This window comes from Saccostrea echinata, unplaced genomic scaffold, assembly GCF_033153115.1.
Source record: "Saccostrea echinata isolate AGI-Se365-2 ecotype Australia unplaced genomic scaffold, CSIRO_AGI_Sech_v1 ptg000064l, whole genome shotgun sequence".
Lineage (NCBI taxonomy): Eukaryota > Metazoa > Mollusca > Bivalvia > Ostreida > Ostreidae > Saccostrea > Saccostrea echinata.
This window is the reverse complement of record NW_026889813.1, coordinates 5597399-5618722: the sequence shown is the minus strand read 5'-3', so window position 1 is coordinate 5618722 and position 21324 is coordinate 5597399. Positions and strand designations below refer to the sequence as shown.

The 21324-nt window shown below is 33.4% G+C and overlaps 1 protein-coding gene across 1 annotated transcript; it reads right to left on the bottom strand.

Moving 5' to 3' along the window:
* Positions 1 to 2328: 2328 nt before the first annotated feature.
* LOC133175700 (C-type lectin domain family 4 member K-like) lies at positions 2329 to 6168 on the bottom strand. Its single transcript, XM_061310811.1, has 4 exons — positions 6096 to 6168; positions 2929 to 3013; positions 2455 to 2667; positions 2329 to 2342 (listed from the first exon to the last, which is right to left on the bottom strand). Exons 1-4 carry the CDS (start codon positions 6153 to 6155, stop codon positions 2329 to 2331), a joined length of 372 nt encoding a protein of 123 aa, XP_061166795.1. The 5' UTR covers positions 6156 to 6168.
* Positions 6169 to 21324: the final 15156 nt, after the last annotated feature.

Here is a 21324-nt window from a genome sequence, read left to right as displayed (position 1 = left end):
TCTTCAGTCGTTAAACTATGTCAATATGGATATTCTGTGTTATCATAGAGATATACCCTGTCAGGGCCTATCTGTTGTTTATTTATTAAACTTAGCCTAGTTTTCAGTTTCATCATCTTAGTGTCAGTAGCCATTGTGGAAATTTTTTCACCACCATCCTCCCCACCACACGCCTTGTGAAATTACCTTGGTGATTGTCAATTGTTATTATATTGTTTGCTTTGGTATCATATTGTAAATAAGTTGTTTTGATCTACTCTGTCATTAATTTTGTTCTATAGATTTTTGTCATCGTTTAACAATCATTATGCCATCTTGCTTACGCGTGCCACGTTCACTTCACGCTTTTCATGCTGAGGTCTGACTTCAGTCTTAATCATTCTTACACATGATTATTTTCATGCTAGTCATGCTGCTATAAGGCATCTAATTATGCTTACACGTCCACATTCATTTCACACTAGTCATGCTGACATTTGACACCAATCTTGCTGATGCATGAATTTCTTCATGCAAGTCATGCTGATGTATGACACTTCATCTATGTTACATTCATTTCACAGCAGTCATACTGATGTGTGACACCTGTTTTGCTGATGTATATAATTCTCCAAGCTAGTCATGCTGACGTATGACACCAATCTTGCTTATGTATATAATTCTCCATGTTAGTCATGCTGACGTATAACACCCAGTCAGTATTTTTCCATGCTAGTCATGCTGACGTATGACTCACAATCATGCTAACGCATGTAATTCTTTCATGCTAGTCATGCTGACGTATGACTCTCAATCATGCTTACGCATATAATTCTTTCATGCTAGTCATGCTGACGTATGACTCACAATCATGCTTACGCATGTATTTCTTTCATGCTAGTCATGCTGACGTATGACTCACAATCATGCTAACGCATGTAATTCTTTCATGCTAGTCATGCTGACGTATGACTCTCAATCGTGTTTACGCATATAATTCTTTCATGCTAGTCATGCTGACGTATGACTCACAATCATGTTTACGCATGTAATTCTTTCATGCTAGTCATGCTGATGTATGACTCTCAATCATGCTTACACATATAATTCTTTCATGCTAGTCATGCTGACGTATGACTCACAACCATGCTTACGCATGTAATTCTTCATGCTAGTCATGCTGACGTATGACTCACAATCATGCTTACGCATGTAATTCTTTCATGCTAGTCATGCTGACGTATGACTCTCAATCATGTTTACGCATATAATTCTTTCATGCTAGTCATGCTGACGTATGACTCACAATCATGCTTACGCATGTATTTCTTTCATGCTAGTCATGCTGACGTATGACTCACAATCATGCTAACGCATGTAATTCTTTCATGCTAGTCATGCTGACATATGACTCTCAATCATGCTTACGCATATAATTCTTTCATGCTAGTCATGCTGACGTATGACTCACAACCATGCTTACGAATGTAATTCTTCATGCTAGTCATGCTGACGTATGACTCACAATCATGCTTACGCATTTAATTCTTTCGTGATACAGTAGTCATGCTTACGTATGACACCCAATCATGCTGGCTGTTTTGGTATACAAATATTACAAATGCTTGAAAATTTTCCATATTTTAACCAATAACCCCCAAGTTTTCTCCAGGGGGTTAATGTTTGTTTTCTACGTGTATGTTGTTTACTACATGTATATATTTTATCAGTTGTGCATCTCTTATTACTTTGTTTGCTTCTTCTGTGTTACCATGTATACTTTGCCTATCTCCAATGCCCTGGAGATAGATCAGTTAAATTAACGCACTGTAAGTCAGTTGTCCGTCCCCATGATCCAATATGTGTTTTTGTAGATAATAAACTTTGTAACTGTAACATTGTTGAGTTTTATAAAAATAAAATTTTAATAAAGTAGAGTCTTTTAAACAAATAATTTCAAATTCTTTTAAACAAATAATTTCGAAGATCCGTGGCAAAGGAGGATGTTCAGTGGTCTTTTCAATCCCATGCGATGTGCAGATTAAAAAATGAGCAATGATTTTTTTTTAACATTTTTAAAGACTATACAAAATATAGATTTACATACATTAACAAGTAAGTAATGGCACTTATTGAATAACCTTTTTTGTTTTCATACAGTTTCAATTTCTACTCTTTCAAAGAAATTTCGAATTCTTAAAGATAGTTTTTACAGAAAAACATGAATTCAATTTCTTAAATACTTATAATTAATATATACAAAACAGAGCACAGAAATTTAAAAAATACTCCAGAGACGAGTTTGCTTTTTTATTTAATATTTCACAGATTTTGATTCACAACAGTTGGTCATTCTATGATTCCTGTAAATGAAAAGCAAAGGGGTGTTATGTATAGAAAAACAAGCAATAATCAGAATGGTATCATTATAAGTCATAATTGAAACCTAGTTCAAATAAATAAGGAAGAAATTACCGAAAGTTTCACAAACAAATTTTAGCTTGAAATGACAAGGGACATCATTCCATAATCCCAAGTTTTCGCAGTTTATTTCTGCGCAGTGTTCACCAGATCCAGAATTACTAGGATTGTCTCGAATCCAGTTGGTGTACATTGCTCGCTCACCGAAGGTAAAAGACTTCCACACACCTTCATCGCCAAGATCAGTAAAGTCAATATACCAATTTTCTACAGCCATAATAATTGATGTGTATTAAATATTCCCTCACTGGCGAAGTGTAAATTTTAAAGACAATTAAGCAATTGAAATAAAACTATTGTAAAGCAACATGGCTTCGTAGAAACCGATCATTAAAACACATTTGTACAGAGAGGGGATGAAACTATCTGTCTTTAGTATGTCCCATAAAATGTACAATTTCATCGAACGTGTAAAAAAAAAGACAAAACGATATCATATTCATTTCAGACAAACTTAAAATAACTTACTTTCCGGGAATGCATGTGCAAGCCAATGATTTTCATATTTATCATCCACTCTTGCTAAATGAGCATTCCGTTTTCTGCAGAACATCTGAATCAAATAGTTATTAGATACATTCATTCATAAAATATTTGGTATTATGGGGAAGAGAGGAATATGATAGTACAAGAACAGAATATTAATGGGTTTGATGCATTAAATTCTGATCACAATGAAATTCTGCAAAGGATCTGTGAAGCAATAACCCAGTACGTTATTTAGTTGCCTTATTGTATCAAACTACCTCATGTTAAACATGGTTGACCTTTTACCTTCACAGTAATCAATTGCATCTGTCTGATTAAGCGTTAGCTTTTTATTGAGTTTCTTATTCCGTGCGACGTCATGGTTACATGTTATATACACTATATAAACTCTGTCACACATCTCATTTTAAACGGTATCAAATTTTGAATTGTTTTCATAGAATATACCATTAAACATTAAGGTTGTAGCATTTCCAGTCAATTTTTTGTCAGATTGGATATATAAAGCTTTTTAAAAAAAACAAAATGTTTTTGTAAAACATTGATGCCCCCCCCCCTCCCTGTATGGCAGCTTATAGCAAAGGTTAGACTTTCTCAAATGCAAATCAAATATGTTGATACCCAAAGTAAGGTCTTGTCTTGAGGAATATACCTGTGAAATATGAAAGCCCTAGCAGCAACCATTGAAAAGATATGGAAAAGGTTAAAGATTTTCAAAAGTAAGTCAAACATCAAGGTCAAATGGTAAAAATTAGTGGTGCCCAAGGAAAGGCCTTCTCACAAGAAATACACATGTGAAATATAAAAGCTGTGGCACAATCATTCAAAAGTAACGGCCAAGGTTAAAGTTTTTCAAAAGTAGGTCAAACTCCAAGGTCTAGGTCAATGGATTACAATTGATATACAAAGAAAGATCTTGTCACAAGGAATAGACATGTTAAATAGGAAAGCCCTAGCACCTAATGTTCAGAAGTTATAACCAAGGTTAAAGTTTTCCAAAAGTAGGTCAAACTCCAAGGTCAAGGTCAAAGGATCAAAGTTGTTGGTATCCAAAGGAAGGTCTTGTCACAAGGATGATATATGTAAAGTATGAATGCCCTAGCACCAACCGTTCAAACGTTATAGCCAAGGTTAAAGTTTTTCAAAAGTAGGTCAAACTCCAAGGTCAAAGGGTCAAAGTTGCTAGTATCCAAAGGAAGGTCTTGTCACGAGAATTACACATGTGAAGTATGAAAATCCTAGCACCAACCGTTCAAAAGTTATGACCAAGGTTATAAAGTTCGGTAAAATTTTGCAAAACTTGGTCAAACTCCAAGGTCAAATGGTACCTTAAGAAAGGTCTTGACACAAAGAATACACATGAGAAAGAAAAAGGCCTAAGCTCCAACCAATCAAAAGTTATGGGCAATGTTAAAGTTTTTGCGGACAAATAAACAAACACAGACGGACAGACGGACGGACAGGGCAAAAACTATATACCCCCGAACTTTTGTTACTGGGGCATAAAAATTTAAATGCACTAAACTTAGTCTACGAAAATTTTTGGTCAATGCTGTCAAATGCTCGATTGATTGGTTGATTGATTATATGTAGTTTACGTCCCATTCGAGAACTTTTCACTCATATAGAGACGTCATCATACACCGGTGAAGGGCTTCACATTTAGACCTATACTCGGCACTCAGGGCCATTGAGCAGTGATGATTCTTTATCGTGCCAACGCCTGTCGTGACACGGGACCTCGGTTTTTAAGGTCTCATCCGAAAGACCCGTGACTTTCACTTCTAGTGCTGGGCGCTTGGCCAAGGAACAGTCACTACCTGTGTTTACGTCTTAGGTTTGACGCGGCGCGGCGAATGAGAATCGAACCCGGCCTCCCGATCACGAAGCGAACGCCATACCACTATGCTACCGTGACCGGTCAAACGCTCGATTAAGTTTTCGTTATTTCTAGAGATTATCCGTGTATTCTTATTATTAACTTCATCATTACGTTATTGCCGACAACCAACGTAAAACTATGAATATAAAGATACATCCCTTCTGAATTTGATGCTCTTTTCGTAATGTTAAATCCACGTGGACTTTGTATTTGCTTACGTGTCCAGATACTACAGTTATTAAACTAGAAAATTCCTTTCAAAGCGGAAAATTAGGGAAGTTTGAAAGCTTAAGTGTTTACGTATTTTGAGATACAATGCAAAAAGTAATACACTAGACAAAATTGCTAACGCACCACTTATTATTCTTATTTGTGAATTGATCATTTTCCTGACTGGTACTAGTATATAAAATATGCCATCTTTTCCAAAACAGTTGGATTGACAAATGTCTTGGTGTCATGTAAAGACCCTTAAAGGACACCCTTATCCGAAAACCAATTTCCCGACGTGCACTGCGCGCCGCTTTTTGTCAAGATATGAAGTTGGTGATTACCGATGGTGGTCCGTGACGTTGCGATGGGAGCAGTCTCCCACTTAAAAATCATATGATATACCCTGAATGACTACCATATCGCTTAGTAGTCATCCAGTGCCTTGGTGTCCCTACCAAATCCACCCAACTTCCGGTTGCCCCAATTTTGTGGAACAATCTTGGAGTTATTGTGTGTGCTTACTTAATGCCGTCGATATCTATTGTAAACAATTTTATGATGTCTAATTCATTATCAACAATTTTATACCAGAGAAATGCATAATCTTTTCATTGTTTTAATTTTTTCACAAATTTCTTCAAAGGAACCCCCTGCAGACACCATACTGGCTGCCTTAGCACGCTTTTCTACAGTCAAACGCAGCATACGGTGTAACTTTTTTCTGAGTTTTTAATTAGTACGAACATCAAGAACACAACCACAAAGAAAAAAATAGAAATTTATTCCACCCAAAAAGTATGGATATGATTTTATTTTTTTCCATGAAGTGGTTACGCTCCAGTAAACATTGTTGTTATTTATCAGTTAAAACATTTAAATGTCTCATTTTCTGTTAAAGTAACATAATTATATATCAAAAACATCATTAACAAGTTTTGAAAAGAAAAATGTTAATTTATTTAGGTGATGCGTTAGCAATTTTGTCTAGTGTATAATGACATTTGATTTATGGGACGGACTAGGTGAATAAAATTATGATTATGCCACAAACCTGAGCATTATACCAGTTCAGACGAATACTAGGCTGTGCATAGCAATGCCCCTTGTACATCTTCCAACCCTTCTTGCATTCTGTCAAACATATATTATCGCGTTAATAAAGTAACCGTATATATCATAGTAATTAAAAAACAAATATGTATGACATTCAGTAAAGCATGCAATACTCACTCTTCGGCATGGATTTCTTGCAAATATTCTCAATATATCCCTTGATATGATTCAATTCCTCCTGTATTTGACCTCTATTTGGTACATCTGCGCTGCATTGGTTTTTGGTAAATTCACATCCCTTTTTCGAACAGTAGATTTCGAAATAAGCCGACTTAAAAGTAAATTACAATCATTTTAGCAGTTAAGCTATCGTATACAAGCAAGAATTTATTTTTGAAAACTATTACCAAAGATAAATTACTCATCTTACGGTATTTATATATTACATTTTTTTTTATCTTTTCGAATTTTATCATACCTCTATCGCATTTGTATTGTTCTGAATCGTGTTGAAAAGCTGCAAATGCAAGTGAGACAGGCTCTTTAACAACATCTTGTTTTCATGTCGACCCAGTGTCAATCGAGTAGACATGCTCGTACTATTTACAAGTGGGATTGAGGCAAAAACCCAAAAGAGACCCACCAGCAGTTTCATTGTTAGCTATTGCGTGGTATGCATGTTTGTAGCTGTTGAATTATATAAATATTATTTGATGTAGTTGTGACATCTGTTTATCATGAAAAACAAATATCACTGGAAACTAACACTGGTTTATTATAAGTATTGATGTTTGCATTAATGTTTCACTTTCATAAGTACAGCTTCAAAAAAGACACGAACAACACCAATTTATAGTTTTTTTCCAAAAAAAAAAAAAAAGCCTGCAATCACCCATTAGCAATATATGTATTTTATATCATCACTGCTTCAAAATAAAAATTTTGGCAATACTTGAATAACTAGATGTGATGTGCAGTTTTAAGTGACAAATACGATCAATACAAAAATTTTCGAGTTGATCCTAAGACTTCAAGTACCTTACATTAAATAAGTCCATTTAGTTCAAGCATTGGATGTTTGAGTATGAATGAGTATGCAAGAACGAAGGTAAATTTATGGTGATGCAGAGGAAATCGGAAATAAATTTGAATTTTTTATTATTTAGCAAAATATTTCTATACCTTCGATGTCATTCTGAAAGTTAGATTCTTTATTTGTTTAACATCTTTTTGCAAATATTATATGTGTTAAAGCTCATGTACTATTTCAAATTCATGTAATTGAATGGCAAGCAATGGAGTATATAAAAAATATAAGCAAAGACCATTCCAGACATGATATCTCAAGAATTTGATCATTGAGCTTGTAAACTTTAATACCAGCAAAATATGGGCAATAACAGTAAACTGGGGTTGAAATAACTAGAGTTCCTATAATTCAGATTTGTAATATTAGATTAAAATGGGTAAACTTTAGAAAATCAACAGAGGAAATTCCGACTGGAATAAATACGTTTATTTCTTTATCATATTAACCAACACTATTCCATTTTCAATATATTTTATTATTTAAAGAGTTTTGTTAATTGTTATATTTTATAAATAATAAAGAAAATACTGGCCATAGTGGAAAAAATTAAGGCATTTTCCGAGAAATACTCAGGGGCCTCTGGCATGAAAAGTAGGTCATTGATCTAGTTAATAATTATGCTACAGTCATAGGTCTACAATGCATAATATGTTGTTTTTTTTCTAATTTCATTTAGTGGATATTTTTATATTTGTCATCTGAAGTAAAATTCATCCTTAATAATGTTATAATATCTTACATATCTTACATTCAGTTTAAAATTAGGTTGAACTTTCTGACTCTTTCTCCGTTATAACATCTAAACTTTGCAGTGACTTGTCGTTATATACCAGATATTGTTATCATATCTTGGTAGTTCAGAGAAGTGTCTGCGTGCACTTTGAATTCTTTTTTTTTTTGGGGGGGGGGGGGTAACCTATTTATTATGGGAAATTAATACATATAATGATCTGTTTCGTACGGAAGCCCTTTGAGGCCAGTTCAGAGAAAGAAATATTTTCTATTGCATTTAAACGCAATAATTATTGCGTTTAAACGCAAAATATTGCGTTTAATTGCAATGTGTATCGCATTTAAACGCAAAACACTTTGCGTTTAATTGCAAAAGATTGCGATTTATCGCAATCCTTTGCGTTTAAACGCAATAATTTTTGCGACTAAACGCAATACTTTTGCGATTAAAAGCAATAATTTTTGCGTTAAATCCCCATAATTTTGCGTTTAAATTCAATAATCTTTGCGTTTATACGCAATCATTTGTATCAAACGTTGCAGAGTGCAATGGACCTACGCATTCTGATATCTTTTATTTAGTCCCCTACCGGTGAACCCGGAGGGGACTATAGGTTTCCTCTGAGTCTGTCCGTCCGTCTGTCTAGCTGTCTCTCTATCAGTCTGTCCCACTTGGTTTTCCGCACTTATTTTCTAAACGCTTGCAGATATTGATCTGATTTTTGGTATGTGAGTGTATCTTGATGAGTTACAGATCAAGTTTGCATTTCGTTCCGCTTCAATGATTTTTGACGGAATTACGACCTTTTCAATTTTTCAGGGTTTTCCACAATTTTTTTTATAAATGCTTGCAGACATTGAGCTGATTTTTGGCATATGATTTTACCTTGATGATTAATAGAAAAAGTTTGCATTTCGTTTAGCTTCATTGATTTTTGAAGGAATAATGGCATTTTCAATTTTTAACGGGAACCAGATTACATCTGCCGGTAGGGGACTAGTATTGCTAATGAAATACTCTCAGAATGCTTGTTTCTTTCTCTTTTTTACTTATTAGGAAATTATGTATTGTCTAGAATTAGATTCCTCCTAGCAAACGCTCTCTGAAAGGATATATCACTGAAGTGAATTTATAAAGGAGGAAAAAAATGTCGGATTGTAAAAACAATGGCAACCTAAGAACCAGACATGCCTTAAACTTATTAGATTTCTATATTCTTAATGAAGATTTGGTCAGTTTCTTACAAACACGAATCACGTTTTCTATTTTGTTATTTTTTTTTTTCCTACTTTGAAACAATATCTGCAAACACTTAGAATGGGTTTTCTAAGTAAAAGACTAAAGAAGAAAAAAAATGGATAAAAATCTATCCCCCACGTTGCTATTAATACAAGTGAAACGTTCTTAATTAATTGTGATGCGTAAGCAATTGATTAAAGGCTTCAGTAAGAGTGTTGTGTTCTAATACATTTTAGACATTCTGGTTGTAAGGATACCATTGTTTTACTACAATTTTCAAAAACTGGAAAACTTTGCAAAAAGACCCGGATATAAAAGGTTCTTCTTTAAAGTGTCGGATCCTAGTAATTATAAGCTTTGATTTATTGATGTCTGATTTTGAAAGTACAGTAGCATTGTGTTAAAATGCAAAACGAATCCTTAAAAGGAAGGATTATTGCGTTTAAACGCAAAAAAAAATTCCGTTTAATTATTGCGATTAAACGCAATAATTTTTGCGTTTAAACGCAATAAAAATTATTTCTTTCTCTGAACTGGCCTCAACGGGCTTCCGTAGTTTCGGACTTAGTACATCAATTTCTTTTGTCCCAGAAAAAGAGTTTACTTCTCTTTTCAAGACACGAATTTAACATTGTTTTCACCCTATGATGGCAAAATTTGACTTCATCTCAGAGTCAAAGCATACATCAATCCTTATTTCACGAACAAGCATTCATTTTTTTTTTCTATTACAAAAAAATTTACATGGACACACAGACACTGGGGCATGGTGTATACATAGCCTCTCCTCGAAGTCTGCTTCCGCATGGATGCAAATCGAAATGGACCTACCTGAATTATCTGTCTATCTATCTATCTATCTATTTATCTATATAAAATTGTATTGTTTATGACGTCATAGTACCTCTGCGCCAAATTGCGATGCCGCGCCACGCCAAGGTAAAACGGTTTAAAATAAATCAATTGTAAGTATTTAAACGCCAAAGTAATATGATTCACTAAAAAACGCAAAGAATATATTGTACCACTGGCCATATATTCTTAAGTGGTTGCGAGGCTAGCCCTTATTTCTCTGATGGGTGCGAGGCTAACTCTAATCTCTCTGATGGGTGCGATGCTAACCCTAATCTTTCGGATGGGTGCGAGGCTGACCCTAATCGCTTGGATGTCTGCGAGGCTAACCCTAATCGGTCAAAAAGTCTGTAACATATCCTGGATGGGAGAGAAACTAGCCCTAATCAGTCAAACCTTTTTGGGGGTGCGAGACTAAAACTATTCAATCGAATAGTGTACAAGGATTAACCCTTAATGTCTTGGATGGGTGCAACCCATCACTAAACCTTATCCGCCAATTGGTGTGCAAGGACTAATCTTAATAACTCAGGTGAGTTCAAACATTAAGTAAAATCAGTCAAATTGTATTCGATGACTCATCCTAAATTATGGGTTTGAATTACGGACTATGGCGTCGAGGATTGACGTCGGAATATTGTGACGTCATAAACGTTAATTGTTTCTCGGCACCATCGGACTTTGGCGTGTCAGACCATCGCACTTTAGCGCACGTGTATCATAGGAAACGAGCCATCGGACTTTAGCGTGACCATCGGACTTTGGCGTCCGTACCGACGTCAAACCATCGGGGTTTGGCGCAAACCATCGGGATTTGGCGAGACCATCGGACTTTGGCGTCACCATCGGACTTTGGAGTCCTACACATGTGTGTGTGTATATATATATATATATATATATATATATATATATATATATATATATATATATATATATATATATATATATATATATATAAAGAAGATGTAAAATGACATGCATAGATCAAAGTTTTCATGAATAAAGTATACTATATGCAAGAATTTTGATTAGAAAATTTTAAAATGCATGACTACCACAGTGTGGGACTTATTAGAATTATGCTTAATATCCTATCCTTAATCATTCAATTCTTTTAATACAAAATGTATACTGATATTTACCATGGTTTACAAAAACAGTTTAATTTTCGTTTGAAGCAGTTTCCATCAAGTAGTTTCACTGCATTATTGGCAAAGTATATGTAGAACTGTAACTTCTACAGAAGTCGTTATAAGAGTAAATGTACTTTACATCACACCGACTTTTGAAGGTTAAATCCGTTACTTCTGCATTCCTTGTAACAGTGATGTATATTAATTTTTCACAAATACATGTAGTCTTTTTTCCCTATCAAATGTTTAGCTAGAATTTAATCAGAAAACTGTGGATCCTTTACCTTTCAGCTACCTTATGATAATTTTTAAAATACATATATTCTGTAAAACACTTTTTTATGCATGAATTTACAACATTTTTATGCCCCCGTAATCAAAGATTCGGGGGTATATAGTCTTTGCACTGTCCGTCCGTCTGTCTGTCTGTTTGTCTGTCTAGCTGTTTGTCCGTCCGCAAAACCTTTAACATTGCCTATAACTTTGATTGGTTGTAGCTATGGCTCTCATATTTCACATGTACATTCCTTGTGACGTGGCCTTTCTTTAGTTACCAACATATTTGACCTCTTGACCTTGACCTTGGAGTTTGACCCAATTTTGCAAGAATTTACCAAACTTTAACCTTAGTCATAACTTTTGAACAGTTAATGTTAGGGCTTTGATAGTTCACATGCGTATTCATTGTGATAAGACCTTTTCATAGATCTAAATATTTTTAGCTTGAACTTGGAGTTTGACCCACTTTTAAAAAACTTTAACAATGAACATAAGTTTTGAAAGTTAGCACTAGGGCCTTCATATTTCACAAGTGTAATCCATGTGACAAGGTCTCTCTTTGGATACCAACAATTTTGATCTTGATCTTGGAGTTTGACCTACTTTTGAAAAACTTCAACCTTGGCCATAGTTTTGAACAGTTGGTGCTAGGGCTTTAATATTTCACATATGTATTTCTTATGACAAGTCCTGTGTACCTTTAATTTGATCCTTTGATCTTGACCTTGGAGTTTGACCCACACTTAAAAAACTTTTAACCTTGGCCATAACTTTTTAATGGTTGGTGCTTGGGCTTTCATATTTCACAGGTATATTCATTGAGTACAAGTCTTTTCTTTGGGTAACAACATGTTTCATCCCTTGACCTTGGAGTTTGACTTGCATTTGAGACTTGCAACTTCAAAAGCTGTCATACGGGGGTATCAGTGTTTCACAAACACATATTATTTATCTAGATTTAATTCTTACAGAAGAACAATAGAAAGAAATGTTCAAAAAGTCACCTCAAGAACAAAGAAATACACAGAATATGAAAATAACTGATGCAAAAACCAGATTTGCTTTGTAAGAAATTTATATTTTGCTTGAAAATATGTTGTTTCAATCTCAATGAATTTTAAGGAAATTTATTCTGAAAACAAAAATACAAATTCAGTTTTAAAATCATATAAGATGAATAAAATCTTTACGAAAACATCCCGATACTGAACAAAAAATTGCATTGGGAACTTAAATCTTTTCAAATCATTGCAAGTGGTTGCAAGTAACATATCGATATCTAATCTCAATGTGAGTCTATGTAATTGAGTAAAGTTATGACTTGATCGAATAAAGCAAATATTACCAAAAGATTTTCTCATCGAACGAAAATTGAAAGCATTCCAGAACCTCAGGTAATCGCAGTTTATCTCTGCAAGCCAATAATTTTTGTATTTATCGTCCACTCTTGCTAAATGCGCATTCCGTTTTTGCAGAACATGTAAATAAAATTAAACTCTTGTTTTAGTTATTAAGTACATAAATACATTTCATCAAATTGGGATAAGGGCAGGAAGGAACAGAAATAAAATGCATTTACATGTATATACAAAAAACATAACAATAAAATAAATCATTATCAATCGTAGGATTGTGCTGTCCAATCGCTCTTTTACAGTTATTTTCTCTTTATAATATTTAATAATATCTAGAAAATAATCAAAATCAAACGTTTTCTGTAACTTTACAAACCTGAGCATCATACCAGTTCATCTGAACACTTGATTGTGTATATGCGCGTGGTACCGTTTCCAACCTCTCTTGCATTCTGTTAAACATTATCATTTCTTATGTCTATAACAAGGTAAACAAAAAATGACTTTAGGTAAAGAGAACTTACTTTTAGATTTGGGTTTCTCATGTATGTGACTATTTGGAACATCTCTACAACATTGGTTTTAGTAAATTTACATCGATTCCGTTTTTCGTATAGTAGGTTTCAAAATGAGCCGACAAAAAAGTAAATTACAATCATTTTTCCAGTGAGAAAACAATTAATATGTATTTTAATCAATATTAAATATGTAGAAATCCCTCATATAAAAATCGTGAAATTTTATTAGTTTTAAAAATAGCGATTATTAAGAAAATTTGACCTCGTAATTATTTTTTAATTTTTATGAATGAAGTCTTAAACTTCTTCTCATAAAAATATAGGAAAGATTAAATATATGAAAAAATATGACACAGGACTGAATCAATATGCCTCTGATCTTCGATATCAGGGGCACTAAACGTGATAAGCTCAAAACCTTTACCAGTGTCTTTTGTTGTTTGCTAGTGTCAACAAAGCCTTCACAAAATGAGGCTTTTTACAAAGAAAGAGGTGTTTAACACAAGTCTATACACGGTAATACCGGTATCATCTTCTATCCTTCTCTCTCCCTCCCCCCAACTCCTCTCTCTTCCACTCTTCCCTCCCTACTCTCTCTCATCTCTTCCCACTCTCTCTCCATTCAATCTCTCTCTCCCCATTCTCTTTCTCTCTATTCTCTCTCCCTCTGACTCTCTCTCCCTCTCTTCTCTCTCTCTCCCCATCTCTCCCTACTATCTCCCCACTATCTCCCTCTCTCTATTTTTTTTACCGTCTGAATCATTCACTATTAGGCTTTGTGAAAAAACTAATATATATGCATAATACACAGATGTTTCAAAGTTATTTACAATAAAATTAATGGGAAAAAAAACCTATTCCAGAATAAAGACAAAATTCTTACTGTTAGTAGAAAAGAAATTATAAAATGTTTATTCTTGATCTTTTTACTTTAAATTGGATTTGGCAAATTTGTTTATTTTTGCAAAAAAAATGAATGTAATTTAAAATTATACGAGCGTTAACTTCAAACAACAGAAAATACTGCTTCCCTGTTCACAATTTGTTCATTGCGTTATATGTTTGCGCATTTACTTTGTATGCTTGGAAAACAATATTTATATGCTTACTAACATGCAAGGAACATATGTCAGCTTGAAATCTAAGTTGGATATTATTTTTTGATAGATGTGCGGCTAATGCCCTAAATTATCCACCTGCGGAGAGGAGGTCTATAAATATCCTTTATTTGATCAAGTATGTAATAAGGGTTTGACATTCACTATCCTTTTTCCTTTGTAAGCTTTCAGTTTACTATATTTTCATAATTTTTATCTTTTTCAGACATCGTGTCGTTGCTTTCAATGGTAACCAAATTGCACTTGCATCATGACTCACTCGTTGTTCTACGGATTACCCGGCATTTCATATTTTCCTATTGCATATAAACGTTCGTTTGGTGTTTGTTCAAATACGTACTCTTAATAAAACCATGTATAATATTTACTTGTTCTATGGTTCTACTCTGCTAACCATAGATTTCTACATGTACTAAACAGTTTTGAATGGACAGTGTTAAATGATTAACCGTTGGGCTATCAACGTAATTTGAGTAAATGTTCACCTTATTACAGGTCCTAGCAAAGCGTCTGGGAAAATTAAAATCATTCACTTCAGTGATAGAGCCATTCAATCAAAAAAAGAAAGTCAAGCAAATTGTGGGCTTAAAAAATTGTATCAAAGTTGCCTCTGTCGCGCATAGGAAGCCTCCTCAATCTACATGTATTGTACATAACATTATAGAGATAAAGTTTATGAATTGTAAAACACTTGATGTAAGCATCTAATTCTAAGTCTGAAGGAAGAATTTAAGAAGGAATACCACGCCATTTTTTTCCATAGATCTCTAAGACATCCCCTTTAAACTATGGTTTCAGCATTAAAAAGCCGATATTAGCTCTCAATTATTTTATAAGATTTTTCCCGAATTTTTCATAGAAAAAAAATAATAAATAACAATTTAACAATTTCATTTCAATTCCTTTTTAAAATATGGTTGACTTACATATTCTCCCTAATTGTGACTAGTTTTATGAAAATTTTATCTATAAGTACAATATTTTTTTTTTTTTTTTTTTTTTTTTTTTTACAAATTTTGTGTTTTATATTCATAAATAATATTTAATTTAAAAAATCATATTTTATTAGACATTCATATTATGCATTTATTAATAACAAATTTTAAACCATAAAGCATCTTTGATTTGAACGTATTTTATTGTCTATTAACTTTACAAATGGGATTGGGCAAAAGTTCTAAAAAATTAATACGCCCTTTCCCTACATATAAATTATACCAAACATATTACATAAATGGGTTTCAGCTTAAAATAAATAAACACAGAAAAGAATAATAATCAGAGGAACAATATTCAATTTAATATATTTCTTATATAATGCACAAGCTGTATAGAATTCGTAAAAAGTAATAAATGTATCAACCAAAACAACCTGACTTTTTAATAAATGTTTGTACAATGCAAAATAGGTATTCATTTTCAACATCGTTTAACGTTTCATCTCCCCAGAGTAAAGTGTGAGTATCAACAGTATGTAATTTTCCCATTCGCAGAAATGAGTCAAAAAATTCTTTTTTGGCCTCTGTATATTTTTTGCATGAAAAGAAATAATGATGAGTATCCTCCACTCTTCCACAAGAACATAGGGGACTCAAAATTACATTACATCGAAAAAGATCGCTATTAAGCACACAGTTGTGTCGAAGCGTTGTATGTAATATATTTAAGCGTCGAATCCCATAACTGAAATTTATAAGAGGGTGGCATAGGTTTATTGTAAGAAAATGAATGGACTTTTTAAAGATAGACAATGAGGAAGAATTTCTTACAATAAGAGGTAATGAGTTCAATTCGTCAATAACAAGGGGGATGGAAGTTGACTTATATGTTTGCAATCTGCATTTAGGTATGTTATAGTTATATGAATTTCTCGTACTGTAACTTGATGAATTACAACGCTAATTTGGGATTATATCAGTTAGACATTCAGGAACTTGCTTATTGTTTTTGCTTCTTTCATGTAAAGCTTCTTTAATATCCAGTTTCAAAGTATAGTGCATCTTTAGAAGCTAATAGAGTTAAGAGGTAATTTTTCGCTATCGTCTACATTACATCCACCCCACACCAAGGAAGCATATTCTAACTGGGGTATAAGAAAGGTTGTGTACGTGAGTGAATGAGTTTTCCGATTTACACCAAATTTGATTTTTTTTTAATAAGCATCTTTGCAAAAAAAAAACACATTTTTTTTTTCATTTTCTCAGGGAAAAAATATCCAAAAAATCGTATTAAATAATTAAGAGCTAATATCAGTCTTTCAGTCCTGCACCATAGTTTAAAAGGGATGTCTTAAAGATCTATTAAATAAAATTTTGGTGTGGCACTTCTCCTTAAATTATGAAAAAGACTGGGGAAGGAGGTAGAAAACATGTTAGAAATTCTATAACTGCGGTGCATGGTTTGGAGACAAGCCAAGGCCATCTTTGAAAAAAATGTTTGTTAACCTTCTCCCGACCGACTGGCTAAAATGGCCCGACTCAATTTTTTTTTCTACCTCCAGAAAACAAAATATTTTTTCTTTTATCACCCGTCCACATGTATGTTGAAATTTTCTTCGGGAAAAATTAACGTGTATCATATCTCATTTCTAAAGGTTTTTTAACAGGTTTTACTACATAATATTGTGAAAAAGTAGGGGGGTCAGATTTCTATGGGGGTCATTTTTCAACGTGAGAGGAGTCGTAGAATTACCGGCCTGGGAGGGTTTTCTACGGTCGAAAAATGACCTACTTGTCGTGGAATATTGCCACAGGATCATTTTTTTTTTCTACGTAAAAATTTGACCCCCTGGTCAATATTCTACGGGGGTCACTCTTCGTCGTTACACCGGCAAACTAGGTCTTGCTCTCAACGCCTCTGTATACATCACTGAATCCCAACATCACTCAGCAGGGGAAACACACCCAATTTCACTCAGCATTGGTTATACTATAAGCACACATCCAAGATCACTAAACATGGGTTAACTACTACGGCGTCCAGACCTCATCTGACAAATTCTAGCCGACACCCAGTATAAATACTACAGTAACCGGCCAGATTACTCAAACGGGTTCGACGAGTATGTAATGGATATATGCCGAATACTGTTCTATATGTAAAATTATCAGACTGTTTGAGGCCCGTTAGGGCCAAAAACAGTCTGATAATTTTACATATAGAATTGTATGAGGCATATATCTTACTTAAAACATTGCTATTTAAATGTCCAAAAGTCACCTGAAGGAGTCCGATAATTACACAATAGGAGTTCAGGCATCAATAGTTTTCTACCTGAAACCATCTAATAAGTAGATAAAAGAAAAGAGAAAGTTTTTTTTTCTTTAGACAGTAAAATCAGTGAGTGAACTCTTTTGTTTCATTCATTCAATGGCAGTCGTTTGGCTTAGCAGGAACTATGTACAGTGGTCAGTTGATGAATGATTTTTTTATGATACGGAATATTTTTTTTATTAAATGCATTTGACATTGATACAGATACAGTGTTGGATGATATCTTCAAAATGCATTTAAAGTAAAAATGCGGATTTTTATCTAAAATTTTTATTGGATCTTGGGTTTTAAAAGTGCGTTCGTTGGCGAAAAAACCTCGTTAAATGAAGAGATTCGCAGACTGCTTCTTTATCAGAAATGGATTTAAATTGGCTTATTCACAGTGCTGTATCGAAAATGCTTTGCATAAAACCGAATGGAAAGTGTTACTTTTGAGGAAGATTAAAACTCCAGTTTCTTCTTGGATTTGCTATTTTTAACAACTTAATTTCCGCGTTTGCTTTCCCTGACTTTTTTCTTCCTAACTTTTTTTGGTTTCTGGACAAATTAAACCTTGATTTCACTCTAGTTGTTGTTTTTTAACTACTGTCTGATTTTGTTATCACTGCCGTCCGATAATATATTATTGGACTGCTAATTACCGTATTATTATCGGACGGCTACAGGTAAATTTTTAGACTGCAAGAACAAAGGCATGACGTCACAGCAATGTTTTAAACGTAGTTAAATATAGTAACACGCACAATTGCAAGTCATTGACCAATAAAGCGTAAATGAAACAAATGATAACTCCTAATGCCAAAATGAAGACAACTCTTACCAATACAATCAAACTAATATTAAACATTGACACAATGTCACTTGTGACTTCCCCCCCCCCCCCACCTCCCCGTGTCCTTGGAAAAATGTTCAAAGATTATGGAGTATTGATGAACAAGAATTATTGTTGCTTATTTATATGGAAAATACATGCAAATATAGAGTGATCAGTTAATTTATCTTGGCCTATTAATATAAAGTGTTCAAAATGCTTGAATTGATTACAAATTGAGTAGATTTCAATTTCTTTTATTGTAGATCTAGGGGCAGGTTAATCTAACTGTATAAAAATACCACAGAATCCGAATATTTTAGTGAGCAATGCAGAGGGGGCTTTTGAAGTTATCTCCCCCCCCCCCCCCATTATCTGTAATCGACAATGAAAATGAAATTTATCATATAATTACAGCTAACAAAGGTTAAAAAATAGGAGTTGAATTGAAATATGTGTCATTTCTGTTGAAATCGGCAAATTCAGTTGCATTTGATCTTTCCTGAAAGGGACACAGGAGTAATTTAAATTAGCCAACTGAACAAAGTAGACTTGTTAAACTTGCTCAAGCTGTTATTTTATGATGTTAAAGTTTTGTGAATATACGGAATTAATAAAACATATTTTAAATTTTAAAGAGTGTATCTATTTTTCTGATTACAAATTTAATTACATGTATCAGTATTGTCAATTCATATCAAAACTGATAATTTTTTGTGTGTGGGTAAGTTCTAAACTTCTAATTAATTGTGAAAATGAGAAACTACATGTAATTATAATTGCCCTGCTTTTGCCCTTTAAGGAAGGGTCTACTGTCTCTACCTAGCGGTATACCTGGATCCCATTTTCACAACTCCAACACCTACAAATCTCCGAATGAATTTCCAATATGTTGCCCTAGTGAGAAGACAATTTTAAAATATGTTATACTAGACTATTTGATACTTAAATTTACAAGCAACTTTAAATTCTTATAAAAAAGAACAGTTGATACATTCTTGTATTAAAAAATTAATTGAAAATTTAATTTAAATGCAATAACGTTTAAACTAATAAACCAAAATATCTCGTCTTCATAGAAAAATAGTCTTCCAAACGGTAATTGAATCAACTAGTACTAGTACATCACATTTATCTTCTAACTATACGAACAGTTATGAGGGTTCAGCGTTATGAGATATCTTTCTTTCTTTGTTTGAAATATGTTGATTTACTATTGTAACCATTGCAGAAAATATATACATAATCCACTTACGCGGGTTATGTGTTTTTTCTGCAATGGTTGCAACTGTTAATTCCTTATTTACAAAGAAAGAAAGTATTTTTGATTAAATTATCCCTATGAATTCTGTTTTTATTCTTTAATTTCAATACCCTCAATACACTAACATTTGAAATTAATTGGCCAGTATATCCCGTCTTTAAAAAAATAAATAAAATACTAATTGAATAAACTTGTATTGCATTTGTCTCCTAATTATACGATTAGTTTATACAGATATATATACACTTGTGTATCTCTCTATTATATAAACATACAGAGAGCAAATATCTTCATACCTGTATGAAGTTTTTCGAAGGTCATTGGTCATTACGTGACCTAATCACACAGCGCAGTAACATCTACATAAAAAGACCTACTCTACTTAGCAATATAGCATGTTTTTCATGCATAAAAATGTACAAAATACCCAAGTAAAATAATAATTATTTTATTTACAATGTAAACGAGTAATTAATAGTTCTTGATCGATTTTACGTAGAGAACAGAAAACTACGTGTTATAAATTTCATGTCTGAGCTGCAAAGTCTCAACGTTTACCATTATTTTTCTTGTAGACCTCTGAATGCTATATTTTTTTTTCATTAAACTTTACTCACAATAAATTTGAAAATCTGTTGGAAAATATCAATGTAATGCAATCACGCCACAAACAGCTGACAAACACTGCACTTCGGAAGTTCAGTAGGCACACCTCCATCATCGAGATCGTTGTCTTAACAATGTAAGCTGTCGCCGGTGTCTCCGTGTCAACATCATAATAAATATGCCTTATTTTAATCGTAGATTTTATGTTTCTGATCAAATTTTAAACTTGATTCCAAGTTAACTGGTCCTTACAAGTGTCTCCATCCATTCCTTTCCGACCGAATTTCCTCCAACTTTTAATTATCAAACATTGGACGTGTATCTTGTGTTTTTTTTTTAACATCGAATATGGGTTCTCACGAATACAAAAATTCCCAGACACCAATATGCTCACTATAATTGATCACAAGTAATCTTTCACAGAATATTCACTTCAAAACAGAATCCTTTGCCAGATGAATTTGAAGCGTAACCGCTTTTCAAGCCGATTTACACCTTGCGTAATTTGTCAAAATCTACGACGAACAGTTAGTGCAATATTTATATTCGATTATATTCGATTGTCCGTCTCAAATGTATATTTAAGTAAAAAATAACAAGTTTAAAAACTTCACTGGGGAATGAAGTGGGTCGATACATGATCAAATCTTCTGAGAAGGCCTTCGGCCTTCACAGGATTTGATCACGTGACCGACCCACTTCATTTCCCAGAGAAGTTTTTAAACTTGTTATTTATTTCTTAGATAAACATATATAAAATGTCTTTCTTTCTTAAAAATGTAAGAGATGAATTTAATTTTTGAGAATTCGTGAGAACATGAACTACATGTACGACGCTTCACGCCGGCATATTTCATGAAGCGCGTTAGCGATTAATTATAAATATCATGCAGGCGTGAAGTGTTACAAGTACCTCATGTCCTCATGAATTCTCAAAAATTAAATTCATATCTTAT

Coding starts and splice junctions, on each gene's coding strand:
- LOC133175700 (XM_061310811.1), bottom strand. CDS start 6,155: ATGTACAAGGGGCATTGCTATGCACAGCCTAGTATTCGTCTGAACTGG. Junction 3,014..6,095: donor TGAACTGGTATAATGCTCAG/GTTTGTGGCATA, acceptor TATTTGATTCAG/ATGTTCTGCAGAAAACGGAA. Junction 2,668..2,928: donor TGCACATGCATTCCCGGAAA/GTAAGTTATTTT, acceptor TTATGGCTGTAG/AAAATTGGTATATTGACTTT.